We start from the raw sequence: 13,277 nt of genomic DNA, 5'->3' as shown, positions 1-13,277 counted from the left end.
ATGGTGGTGTTGATGATGGTGGTGTTGATGGTGGTGGTGTTGATGATGGTGGTGTTGATGGTGGTGGTGTTGATGATGGTGGTGTTGATGGTGATGATGGTGGTGTTGATGATGGTGGTGTTGATGATGGTGGTGTTGATGATGGTGGTGGTGTTGGTAGTGGTGGTGGTGTTGATGATGGTGGTGGTGATGATGGTGGTGTTGATGATGGTGGTGATGATGATGGTGGTGTTGATGGTGGTGATGATGGTGGTGTTGATGGTGGTGATGATGGTGGTGATGATGGTGATGGTAGTGGTGGTGTTGGTAGTGGTGGTGGTGTTGATGATGATGGTGGTGATGATGATGGTGTTGGTAGTGGTAGTGGTAGTGGTGATGATGATGGTGTTGGTGATGATGGTGGTGTTGATGATGGTGTTGGTGATGATGGTGGTGTTGATGATGGTGTTGGTGATGATGGTGGTGATGATGATGGTGTTGGTAGTGGTGGTGTTGGTAGTGATGGTGGTGTTGATGATGGTGGTGTTGATGGTGGTGATGATGGTGGTGTTGATGGTGGTGATGATGGTGGTGATGATGGTGGTGATGATGGTGGTGATGATGGTTTTGATGATGGTGTTGATGTTGGTGGTGATGATGGTGGTGGTGGTGGTGGTTATGGTGATGATGTTGGTAGTGGTGATGATGGTGGTGGTGGTGGTGTTGGTAGTGGTGTTGATGATGGTGGTGTTGGTAGTGGTGATGATGATGGTGATGATGGTGGTGGTGATGATGATGTGTGTGAGGCAGGGAGACAGAGTGAAAGGAGTGGGTTAGGAAGACTGTGAAAGGGACTGTTAGAATTGTTGCATGATGATTTGTATTAATACTCTGTGTGCATCCCTGATGGAACCCTATTCCCATAGGACTCTGGTCAAAAGTAGGACACTATGTAGGGAATAGGGTGCCATTTGGGTTGCAGACTCTGTGTGATCAGACTCACTGCTTTGCTTTGTGTGTTGCTGGTTAGCCTGATCTCCATAGGAGCTGGGAGTCACTAGGAGGGGGTCAGGCTGCACTAGGAGGGGGTCAGGCTGCACTAGGAGGGGGTCAGGCTGCGCTAGGAGGGGGTCAGGCTGCGCTAGGAAGGGGTCAGGCTGCGCTAGGAGGTGGTCAGGCGGCGCTAGGAGGTGGTCAGGCTGCGCTAGGAGGTGGTCAGGCTGCGCTAGGAGGGGGTCAGGCTGCACTAGGAGGGGGTCAGGCTGCGCTAGAAGGGGGTCAGGCTGCGCTAGGAGGGGGTCAGGCTGCACTAGGAGGGGTTCAGGCTGCTGCTGAGGCATACATACAGGTAGAGGAGAGGGGCTGGGATTGCTGAACACTGCAGTCTGGAGCTGGGGGGAGGTGCTGACAGGCAGAGGGGAGGGGCTTCTGAACACTGCAGTCTGGAGCTGGGGGGAGGTGCTGACAGGCAGAGGGGAGGGGCTTCTGAACACTGCAGTCTGGAGCTGGGGGGAGGCGCTGACAGGCAGAGGGGAGGGGCTTCTGAACACTGCAGTCTGGAGCTGGGGGGAGGTGCTGACAGGCAGAGGGGAGGGGCTTCTGAACACTGCAGTCTGGAGCTGGGGGGAGGTGCTGACAGGCAGAGGGGAGGGGCTTCTGAACACTGCAGCCTGTGTTTGAGGGACGGCACTTCCAGACCCAGATCCAGACCCAGCCAGTCCCAGGGAGGTGGCCCCACTTGGTGGGGAAGATAAACTGTCTTGTTGTGGTGTGGACCCTAAGCCCTGCCTAGTAAAGGGTGTGCTCACTAAGCCCTGCCCATTCCGGAGTGTTCTCACTAAGCCCTGCCCATTCGGGGGGGTGCTCATTAAGCCCTGCCCATTCGGGGGTGTGGTCCATAAGCCCTGCCCATTCGGGGGTGTGGTCCATAAGCCCTGCCCAGCCGGGGGTGTGGTCCCTAAACCCTGCTCAGATGGAGATTGGCATAGCAGGGTAGGAGAGTGGCATAGCAGGGTAGGAGAGTGGCATAGCAGGGTAGGAGAGTGGCATAGCAGGGTAGGAGAGTGGCATAGCAGAGTAGTCTCCTTTGTCTCTGGGTGTAGTGAAGCTGGATAGGCCACCAACACACAAGGGCTGAGGGGCATCGCAGACTGGGCTCCTGCATGTCCTAGAACTGCTGGCTGGATGGGTGGAGGGGCCTCCTCCATCTCACTGGCCACAGCGGAGACAGTGTGATCCTCCACTGACACAGTCCCAGCCAGGACCTCAGGTGATGGGGAGGGATTGGGAGGGGTAAGTGCTTGCTATGGTAGAAATGGTGGTGTGACGAAGGAAAACAATAAGGTTATGTTATGTAAATCAAGACAATATCTTCAACATTTAATTCAATAAACCTTTAGAGCGACAATCAGCAGTTCAAAACCCTGTTTTCGGGTAAAAAGCTGAGGGAAGGGGGCTGGAGAAATGTGACCACTCAAATTCATAGAGCTATGGATGCCAGGACTGATCATCCATGATATCAACATTATAGTTTTGAGGCCATACATTGTTTGTTTACGTGTACACTGCCGTTCAAAAGTTTGGGGTCACTTAGAAATATTTTTATTGTCCATTTTAAAATAACATCAAATTGATCAGAAATACAGTGTAGACATTGTTAATGTTGTAAGTGACTGTTGTAGCTGGAAACGGCAGGCGTACAAGAGGCCCATTATCAGCAACCATCACTCCTGTGATCCAATGGCAGCTAATCTAAGTTGATAATTTTAAGACTAATTGATCATTAGAAAACCCTTTTGAAATTATGTTAGCACAGCGGAAACCGTTGTCCTGATTAAAGAATCAATAAAACTGGCCTTCTTTAAACTAGTTGAGTATCTGGAGCATCAGCATTTGTGGGTTCGATTACAGGCTCAAAATGGCCAGAAACAAAGGACTTTCTTCTGAAACTCGTCAATCTATTCCTGTTCTGAGAAATGAAAGCTATTTCATGCGAGAAATTGCCAAGAAACTGAAGATCTCGTACAACGCGATGTACTACTGGCAGCTTCATTAAATACTACCCACAATACACCAGTCTCAATGTCAACAGTGAAGAGGCGCCTCTGGGATGCTGGCCTTCTAGGCAGAGTTGCAAAGAAAAAGCCATATCTCAGACTGGCCAATACAAATAAAAGATTAAGATGGGCAAAAGAACACAGACACTGGACAGAGGAACTCTGCCTAGAAGGCCAGCATCCCGGAGTAGTCTCTTCACTGTTGATGTTGAGACTGGTGTTTTGCCAGTACTATTTAATGAAGCTGCCAGTTGAGGACTTGTGAGGCGTCTGTTTCTCAAACTGACACTCTAAAATACTTGTCTTCTTGCTCAGTTGTGCACCGGGGCCTGCCACTCCTCTTTCTATTCTGGTTAGAGCCAGTTTGTGCTGTTCTGTGAAGGGAGTAGTACACAGCGTGGTACGAGATCTTCAGTTTCTTGGCAATTTCTCGCATGGAATAGCCTTCATTTCTCAGAACAAGAATAGACAAACACGTTTCATAAGAAAGGTCTTTGTTTCTGGCCATTTTGAGCCTGTAATCAAACCCACAAATGCTGATGCTCCAGATACTCAACTAGTCTAAAGAAGGCCAGTTGTATTACTTCTTTAATCAGAACAGTTTTCAGCTGTGCTAACATAATTGCAAAAGGGTTGTCTAATGATCAATTAGTCTTTTAAAATTATAAACTTGGATTAGCTAACACAACGTGCCATTGGAACACAGGAGTGATGGTTGCTGATAATGGGCCTCTGTACACCTATGTAGATATTCAATTTTGAAAGAATCTACCGTTTCCAGCTACAATAGTCATTTACAACATTACCAATGTCTACACTGTATTTCTGATCAATTTGATGTTGTTATTTTAATGGATAAAAACATTTTTTGATTTTCTTTCAAAAAGAAGGACATTTCTAAGTGACCCCAAACTTTTGAACGGTAGTGTACATGATTTACAAACAGTAAAACAAGCTTATGTTTTAAGGGTATGACAGTTGAACTAAGCTCATGAGGCATTTATACGTTCAATTCTTCAAGAATCAATGGGTACATACAGTGGCAAGAAAAAGTATGTGAACCCTTTGGAATTACCTGGATTTCTGCATAAATTGGTCATCAAATTTGATCAGATCTTCATCTTGGTCACAACAATAGACAAACACAGTCTGCTTAAACTAGTAACACACAAACAATGATACGTTTTCATGTTTTTATTGAACACACCGTGTAAACATTCACAGTGCAGGGTGGGAAAAGTATGTGAACCCTTGGATTTAATAACTGGTTGGCCCTCCTTTGGCAGCAATAACCGCAACCAAATGTTTTCTGTAGTTGCGGATCAGACCTGCACAACGGTCAGGAGGAATTTTGGACCATTCCGCTTTACAAAACTGTTTCAGTTCAGCAATATTCTTGGGATGTCTGGTGTGAACTGCTCTCTTGAGGTCATGCCACAGCATCTCAATCGGGTTGAGGTCAGGACTCTGACTGGGCCACTCCAGAAGGTGTATATTCCTCTGTTGAAGCCATTCTGTTGTTGATTTACTTCTGTGTTTTGGGTTGTTGTCCTGTTGCATCATCCAACTTATGTTGAGCTTCCATTGGCGGACAGATAGCCTTACATTCTCCTGCAAAATGTCTTGATAAACTTGGGAATTCATTTTTCCGTCGACGATAGCAAGCTGTCCAGGCCCTGAGGCAGCAAAGCAGCCCTAAACCATGATGCTCCCTCCACCGTACTTTACAGTTGGGATGCGGTTTTGATGTTGGTGTGTTGTCTTTTTTTTCTCCACACATGGTGTTGTGTGTTCCTTCCATACAACTCGACTGTAGTTTCATCTGTCCACAGAATATTTTGCCAGTAGCGCTGTGGAACATCCAGGTGCACTTTTGCAAACTTCAGATGTGCAGCAATGTTTTTTTAGGACAACAGTGGCTTCTTCCATGGTGTCCTCCCATGAACACCATTCTTGTTTAGTGTTTTACGTATCGTAGACTCGTCAACAGAGACTTTAGCATGTTCCAGAGATTTCTGTAAGTCTTTAGCTGACACTCTAGGATTCTTCTTCGCCATTTCCGGTCACAACTTACAGACTTGTTTACGTGTTGCTGTGCGTTTTGTTGCCAACCTATTTTGCTACCTGACAACTTTACGGTTTTTACTTTTTAATTACCGTTTATATTTTAGTTTTTTCCCTCAACTTTTTCACTCCGGACGCTTTATCTGGACGTGGTTCGTCAGGACCTCCAACAGCCGAAGCTAAGTAGTAACATTAACATGATGCTTTATCTGGACGTGGTTCGTCAGGACCTCCAACAGCCGAAGCTAAGTAGTAACATTAACATGATGCTTTATCTGGACGTGGTTCGTCAGGCCCTCCAACAGCCGAAGCTAAGTAGTAACATTAACATGATGCCTTCTAATTGCAGTCGCTGTTCTCATAATATACAGGAGAACGATCGCCTTACGGCGAGGATAGCTGTGCTACAAGCCCAGCTTCAGACGCAATCGTTAGGCAAGGGTCATTTCAGTGTAGGAAAGGATGAAACAGCGTCTGTGCCACAAGTAAGTACAGATAGTAACGTTAGTATAAATCCCCTTGCACGGTCCCCGCAGCCGGACAACTTTCTCACGGTTTCTGGAAGGAAATGCTGTAGGAACGCTCAACCGGTGTCGCTCATTCAGCCGACAGAAACTTTCAACCGGTTTTCCGGTTTTCTCTTGTCTCTACTCCTCCCGTTACGGGGTCTGAGACGCCGTAAATCAGCTAGAAAGATGTGTCGGCATCGAGTAATTGTCTCTGGCCCCCTCCCAGTTAGGGGGAGTGATGAGCTCTACAGCAGTCTCACAACTCAATCGCTGGTTGAAAACTGTTTTCTGCCCCTCCCAAAAGATAGAATTTGTAGATAATTGGCCCTCTTTCTGGGACTCACCCACAAACAGGACCAAGCCTGACCTGCTGAGGAGTGACGGACTCCATCCTAGCTGGAGGGGTGCTCTCATTTTATCTACCAACATAGACAGGGCTCTAACTCCTCTAGCTCCACAATGAAATAGGGTGCAGGCCAGGCAGCAGGCTGTTAGCCAGCCTGCCAGCATAGTGGAGTCTGCCACTAGCACAGTCAGTGTAGTCAGCTCAGCTATCACCATTGAGACCGTGTCTGTGCCTTGACCTAGGTTGGGCAAAACTAAACATGGCGGTGTTCGCCTTAGCAATCTCACTAGGATAAAGACCATCTCCATTCCTGTCATTATTGAAAGAGATCATGATACCTCACATCTCAAAATAGGGCTACTTAATGTTAGATCCCTTACTTCAAAGGCAATTATAGTCAATGAACTAATCACTGATCATAATCTTGATGTGATTGGCCTGACTGAAACATGGCTTAAGCCTGATGAATTTCCTGTGTTAAATGAGGCCTCACCTCCTGGCTACACTAGTGACCATATCCCCCGTGCATCCCGCAAAGGCGGAGGTGTTGCTAACATTTACAATAGCAAATTTCAATTTACAAAAAAAATAAATGACGTTTTCATCTTTTGAGCTTCTAGTCATGAAATCTATGCAGCCTACTCAATCACTTTTTATAGCTACTGTTTACAGGCCTCCTGGGCCATATACAGTGTTCCTCACTGAGTTCCCTGAATTCCTATCGGACCTTGTAGTCATAGCGGATAATATTCTAATCTTTGGTGACTTTAATATTCACATGGAAAAGTCCACAGACCCACTCCAAAAGGCTTTCGGAGCCATCATCGACTCAGTGGGTTTTGTCCAACATGTCTCTGGACCCACTCACTGTCACAGTCATACTCTGGACCTAGTTTTGTCCCATGGAATAAATGTTGTGGATCTTAATGTTTTTCCTCATAATCCTGGACTATCGGACCACCATTTTATTACGTTTGCAATTGCAACAAATAATCTGCTCAGACCCCAACCAAGGATCATCAAAAGTCGTGCTATAAATTCACAGACAACACAAAGATTCCTTGATGTCCTTCCAGATTCCCTCTGTCTACCCAAGGACGCCAGAGGACAAAAATCAGTTAACCACCTAACTGAGGAACTCAATTTAACCTTGCGCAATACCCTAGATGCAGTTGCACCCCTAAAAACTAAAAACACTTCTCATAAGAAACTAGCTCCCTGGTACACAGAAAATACCCGAGCTCTGAAGCAAGCTTCCAGAAAATTGGAATGGAAATGGCGCCACACCAAACTGGAAGTCTTCCGACTAGCTTGGAAAGACAGTACTGTGCAGTACCGAAGAGCCCTTACTGCTGCTCGATCATCCTATTTTTCTAACTTAATTGAGGAAAATAAGAACAATCCGAAATTCCTTTTTTATACTGTCGCAAAGCTAACTAAAAAGCAGCATTCCCCAAGAGAGGATGACTTTCACTTTAGCAGTGATAAATTCATAAACTTCTTTGAGGAAAAGATTATGATTATTAGAAAGCAAATTACGGACTCTTCCTTAAATCTGCGTATTCCTTCAAAGCTCAGTTGTCCTGAGTCTGCACAACTCTGCCAGGACCTAGGATCAAGAGAGACGCTCAAGTGTTTTAGTACTATATCTCTTGACACAATGATGAAAATAATCATGGCCTCTAAACCTTCAAGCTGCATACTGGACCCTATTCCAACTAAACTACTGAAAGAGCTGCTTCCTGTGCTTGGCCCTCCTATGTTGAACATAATAAACGGCTCTCTATTAGAAAAGGCTGTTGCGCAACAACTCACTGCCTTCCTGAAGACAAACAATGTATACGAAATGCTTCAGTCTGGTTTTAGACCCCATCATATCACTGAGACGGCACTTGTGAAGGTGGTAAATGACATTTTAATGGCATCGGACCGAGGCTCTGCATCTGTCCTTGTGCTCCTAGACCTTAGTGCTGCTTTTGATACCATCGATCACCACATTCTTTTGGAGAGATTGGAAACCCAAATTGGTCTACACGGACAAGTTCTGGCCTGGTTTAGATCTTATCTGTCGGAAAGATATCAGTTTGTCTCTGTGAATAGTTTGTCCTCTGACAAATCAACTGTAAATTTCGGTGTTCCTCAAGGTTCCGTTTTAGGACCACTATTGTTTTCACTATATATTTTACCTCTTGGGGATGTTATTCGAAAACATAATGTTAACTTTCACTGCTATGCGGATGACACACAGCTGTACATTTCAATTAAACATGGTGAAGCCCCAAAATTGCCCTTGCTAGAAGAATGTGTTTCAGACATAAGGAAGTGGATGGCTGCAAACTTTCTACTTTTAAACTCGGACAAAACAGAGATGCTTGTTCTAGGTCCCAAGAAACAAAGAGATCTTCTGTTGAATCTGACAATTAATCTTAATGGTTGTACAGTCGTCTCAAATAAAACTGTGAAGGACCTCGGCGTTACTCTGGACCCTGATCTCTCTTTTGAAGAACATATCAAGACCATTTCAATGACAGCTTTTTTCCATCTACGTAACATTGCAAAAATCTGAAACTTTCTGTCCAAAAATGATGCAGAAAAATGTATCCATGCTTTTGTCACTTCTAGGTTAGACTACTGCAATGCTCTACTTTCCGGCTACCCGGATAAAGCACTAAATAAACTTCAGTTAGTGCTAAATACGGCTGCTAGAATCCTGACTAGAACCAAAAAATTTGATCATATTACTCCAGTGCTAGCCTCCCTCCACTGGCTTCCTGTCAAGGCAAGGGCTGATTTCAAGGTTTTACTGCTAACCTACAAAGCATTACATGGGCTTGCTCCTACCTATCTCTCTGATTTGGTCCTGCCGTACATACCTACACGTACGCTACGGTCACAAGACACAGGCCTCCTAATTGTCCCTAGAATTTCTAAGCAAACAGCTGGAGGCAGGGCTTTCTCCCATAGAGCTCAATTTTTATGGAACGGTCTGCCTACCCATGTCAGAGACACAAACTCGGTCTCAACCTTTAAGTCTTTACTGAAGACTCATCCTGTTTTGCCCCATTTGATTAGATTTTTGCAGGACGGCCACTCATAGGGAGAGTAGCAACAGTGCTGAACTTTCTCCATTTACAGACAATTTGTCTTACCGTGGACTGATGAACATCATTACTAATGACATACTTTTGTAACCCTTTCCAGCTTTATGCAAGTCAACCATTCTTAATCTTAGGTCTTCTGAGATCTGTTTTGTTCGAAGCATGGTTCACATCAGGCAATGCTTCTGGTGAATAACAAACTCAAATTTTGTGAGTGTTTTTTAAAGGACAAGGCAGCTCTAACCAATATCTCCAATCTCGTCTCATTGATTGGACTCCAGGTTAGCTGACTCTTGACTCCAATTAGCTTTTGGAGAAGTCATTAGCTTAGGGGTTCACATACTTTTTCCAACCTACCTAATGTCTAAATGATGTATTCAATATAGAAAAATACAAACATTTGTGTGTTGTTAGTTTAAGCACAATATGTTTGTCTATTGTTGTGACTTAGATGAAGATCAGATCAAATTTGATGACCATTTTATGCCACAAAAAAATCCAGGTAATTCCAAAGGGTTCACATACTTTTTCTTGCCACTGTATCATTCATTTATACCTCAACAAATGGATGGAGCAACTGCTGATTGCCCCTTTAAGTCAATAAAAAGTCACAACAGAGAGCATAAAGGCTGGTTGACCTGTTGTAGATGATGGATGAAGGCCTGGGTGGGGCTGTGAACTTTCTCCACCCCTGGTTTTGTCCCTGTCTCCGTCTGGTCCCGCAAGTGTTTAGGCAACGACCCAACTGGGTCCAGCAGGTGTTTGGGTAACATCCCAACTGGGTCCAGCAGGTGTTTGGGTAATGACCCAACTGGGTCCAGCAGGTGTTTGGGTAACATCCCAACTGGGTCCAGCAGGTGTTTGGGTAACGACCCAACTGGATCCAGCAGGTGTTTGGGTAACGACTCAACTGGGTCCAGCAGGTGTTTGGGTAACGACCCAACTGGGTCCAGCAGGTGTTTGGGTAACGACCCAATTGGGTCCAGCAGGTGTTTGGGTAACGACCCAATTGGGTCCAGCAGGTGTTTGGGTAACGTCCCAACTGGGTCCAGCAGGTGTTTGGGTAACGTCCCAACTGGGTCCAGCAGGTGTTTGGGTAACGTCCCAACTGGGTCCAGCAGGTGTTTGTGTAACGTCCCAACTTGGTCTAGCAGGTATTTGGGTAGCATACCAGGTGGGTCCAGGGCCTGTGGGGCCTCCAGCGGGGTCTGTAGGAGGGCCATTACAGGGGGAGAAGTGGACTGGAGACTGGCGGTGGAGGGTTGGAGAGAGGCATGCTGCTGGAAAAGGTGCCTTGTCGACTGAGGGGAACAACAAACTGATTAGAGAATGTTCTGGTGTACATTTGTTTTGCTAGTTTACTAGATCCACCTAGCATTTGACTTAGGAGGATATATTAATTAACCAATCAATTAACTGAGCACCAATTAATTAACAAATCAAGTAATCAACCAGCCAACCAACCAATTAATTAATCAATCAATCAAGTGTTGACTTCTCACCTGAGGCAGGTGTGGGGACGCCGCTTGCTCCCTCCTCTCCTCATGGCCAGCTCTGTCAGGCAGCAACACTACAGACGCCTGCTGAACACTGATCTGTCCATCTGTAACACCCCCTAGGGGTCTGGAGGTCTGGGGGGTGAAGGGCAGGCCCTGTACTACAGCAGGAGGGGTGGTGTTGAGGATGGAAATCGAGGTCATGTGACTGTCTGGGTGGGTTGAGGTGAGCTGCATCCCAGAGCTGTTGAGGAAGACAGAGTGAAAGGGTGTAGAAGTAGTGTTGTTAAAGGGTGTAGTAGTAGTGTTGTTAAAGGGTGTAGTAGTAGTGCTGTTAAAGGGTGTAGTAGTAGTGTTGTTAAAGGGTGTAGAAGTAGTGTTGTTAAAGGGTATAGTTGTAGTGTTGTTAAAGGGTGCAGTAGTAGTGTTGTTAAAGGGTGTAGTAGTAGTGTGGTTAAAGGGTGTAGTAGTAGTGTTGTTAAAGGGTGTAGTAGTAGTGTTGTTAAAGGGTGTAGTAGTAGTGTGGTTAAAGGGTGTAGTAGTAGTGTGGTTAAAGGGTGTGGTAGTAGTGTTGTTAAAGGGTGTAGTAGTAGAAGTAGTGTTGTTAAAGGGTGTAGTAGTAGAAGTAGTGTTGTTAAAGGGTGTAGTAGTAGTGTGGTTAAAGGGTGTAGTAGTAGTGTAGTTAAAGGGTGTAGTATTGTAGTTAAAGGGTGTAGTAGTAGTGTTGTTAAAGGGTGTAGTAGTAGTGTTGTTAAAGGGTGTAGTAGTAGTGTGGTTAAAGGGTGTAGTAGTAGTGTGGTTAAAGGGTGTGGTAGTAGTGTTGTTAAAGGGTGTAGTAGTAGAAGTAGTGTTGTTAAAGGGTGTAGTAGTAGTGTGGTTAAAGGGTGTAGTAGTAGTGTAGTTAAAGGGTGTAGTATTGTAGTTAAAGGGTGTAGTAGTAGTGTTGTTAAAGGGTGTAGTAGTAGTGTTGTTAAAGGGTGTAGTAGTAGTGTTGTTAAAGGGTGTAGTAGTAGTGTGTTTAAATGTTGTAGTAGTAGTGTTGTTAAAGGGTGTAGTAGTGTTGTTAAACGGTGTAGTAGTAGAAGTAGTGTTGTTAAAAGGTGTAGTAGTAGTGTGGTTAAAGGGTGTAGTAGTAGTGTTGTTAAATGGTGTAGTAGTAGTGTGGTTAACTTCTTGATCCTACTTGAGACGCAGATGTCTCAACTAGGCACCTGGAAATGCAAATGCGCTACGCTAAATGCTAAATGTACTCGTTAAAACTCAAACGTTCATCAAAACACACACGCAGGGTATTGAATTAAAGCTACACTCGTTGTGAATCTAGCCAACAAGTCAGATTTTTAAAATGCTTTTCGGCGAAAGCATGAGAAGCTATTATCTGATAGCATGCACCCCCCAAAATACCAGCACGACACGTAAACAACAGATTTTGCGGTAGCCGGCGCTACCCAAAACGCAGAAATAAAATATAAAACATTCATTACCTTTGACGAGCTTCTTTCTTGGCACTCCTATATGCCCCATAAACATCACTATTGGGTCTTTTTTTCGTTTAAATCGGTCCATATATACCCAAAATAGCTTTCTATGGAAGCTGTGTCATTCAGAAAAAAACATTGTTTTTAAACGCTGCGTCATTTTTTAAAATTAAAAAAGTCGACGATAAACTTTCACAAAACACTTCGAAATACTTTTGTAATCCAACTTTAGGTATTAGTAAACGTTTATAATCTATCAAAATGATTACTGGGCGATGTGTATTCAATAGCTCCTCGTCTTCACATCAATGGCTGCCAATGTGCACATTCAAAACATCCTGGTGGAGACCGGAAGAAATTGAATCCAGTTAGTTGGATTTACCAAGAAAAAAGTCCCTGGAAAATGATGACAATGGCGGCATCGTGTGGAATCTGTAGGAATTGCATGCAGATCCATAATTAATTTTGTGCCCTTTTAACAACCCATGAAAGTGACTTATGGAAATTATTTTTAGCTTTCAGAGAGCAGTTTTTCTTGCGTTTTTCGATGAAACACACGATCTGTTATAGTCACAGCCGTTATTTAACCAGTTTTAGAAACTTCAGAGTGTTTTCTATCCACACATACTAATCATATGCATATACTATATTCCTGGCATGAGTAGCAGGACGCTGAAAAGTTGCGCAATTTTTAACAGAATGTTCGAAAAAGGAAGGCGTAGACTTAATTAAAGGGTGCAGTAGTAGTGTTGTTAAAGGGTGTAGTAGTAGTGTTGTTAAAGGGTGTAGTAGTAGTGTTGTTAAAGGGTGTAGTCGTGTTGTTAAAGGGTGTAGTAGTAGAAGTAGTGTTGTTAAAGGGTGTAGTAGTAGTGTGGTTAAAGGGTATAGTTGTAGTGTTGTTAAAGGGTGTAGTATTGTAGTTAAAGGGTGTAGTAGTAGTGTTGTTAAAAGGTGTAGTAGTAGTGTTGTTAAAGGGTGTAGTAGTAGTAGTGTTGTTAAAGGGTGTAGTAGTAGTGTTGTTAAAGGGTGTAGTAGTAGTGTGGTTAAATGGTGTTGTAGTAGTAGTGCTGTTAAAGGGTGTAGTAGTAGTGTTATTAAAGGGTGTAGTAGTAGAAGTAGTGTTGTTAAAGGGTGTAGTAGTAGTGTGGTTAAAGGGTGTTGTAGTAGTAGTGTTGTTAAAGGGTGTAGTATTGTAGTTAAAGGGTGTAGTAGTAGTGCTGTTAAAGGGTGTAGTAGTAGTGCTGTTAAAGG

At 44.3% G+C, this 13,277-nt stretch overlaps 1 protein-coding gene across 1 annotated transcript in view; it reads right to left on the bottom strand.

The window, feature by feature from the left end:
* Nucleotides 1-13,277, bottom strand: part of LOC139383653 (BRD4-interacting chromatin-remodeling complex-associated protein) — a 42,047-nt gene that overhangs the window by 12,070 nt on the left and 16,700 nt on the right. Inside the window, exons 6-8 of the mRNA XM_071128189.1 lie at nt 10,555-10,792; nt 9,691-10,353; nt 983-2,282 (exon numbers count right to left, since the gene is read on the bottom strand). Of these exons, the coding sequence (XP_070984290.1) occupies nt 983-2,282; nt 9,691-10,353; nt 10,555-10,792 (2,201 nt within the window). The remainder of the gene's footprint in view (nt 1-982; nt 2,283-9,690; nt 10,354-10,554; nt 10,793-13,277) is intronic.

The sequence above is a fragment of the Oncorhynchus clarkii genome, chromosome 25, assembly GCF_045791955.1.
Source record: "Oncorhynchus clarkii lewisi isolate Uvic-CL-2024 chromosome 25, UVic_Ocla_1.0, whole genome shotgun sequence".
In the NCBI taxonomy this organism is placed as follows: domain Eukaryota; kingdom Metazoa; phylum Chordata; class Actinopteri; order Salmoniformes; family Salmonidae; genus Oncorhynchus; species Oncorhynchus clarkii.
This window is presented reverse-complemented; position numbering and strand designations above follow the sequence as displayed.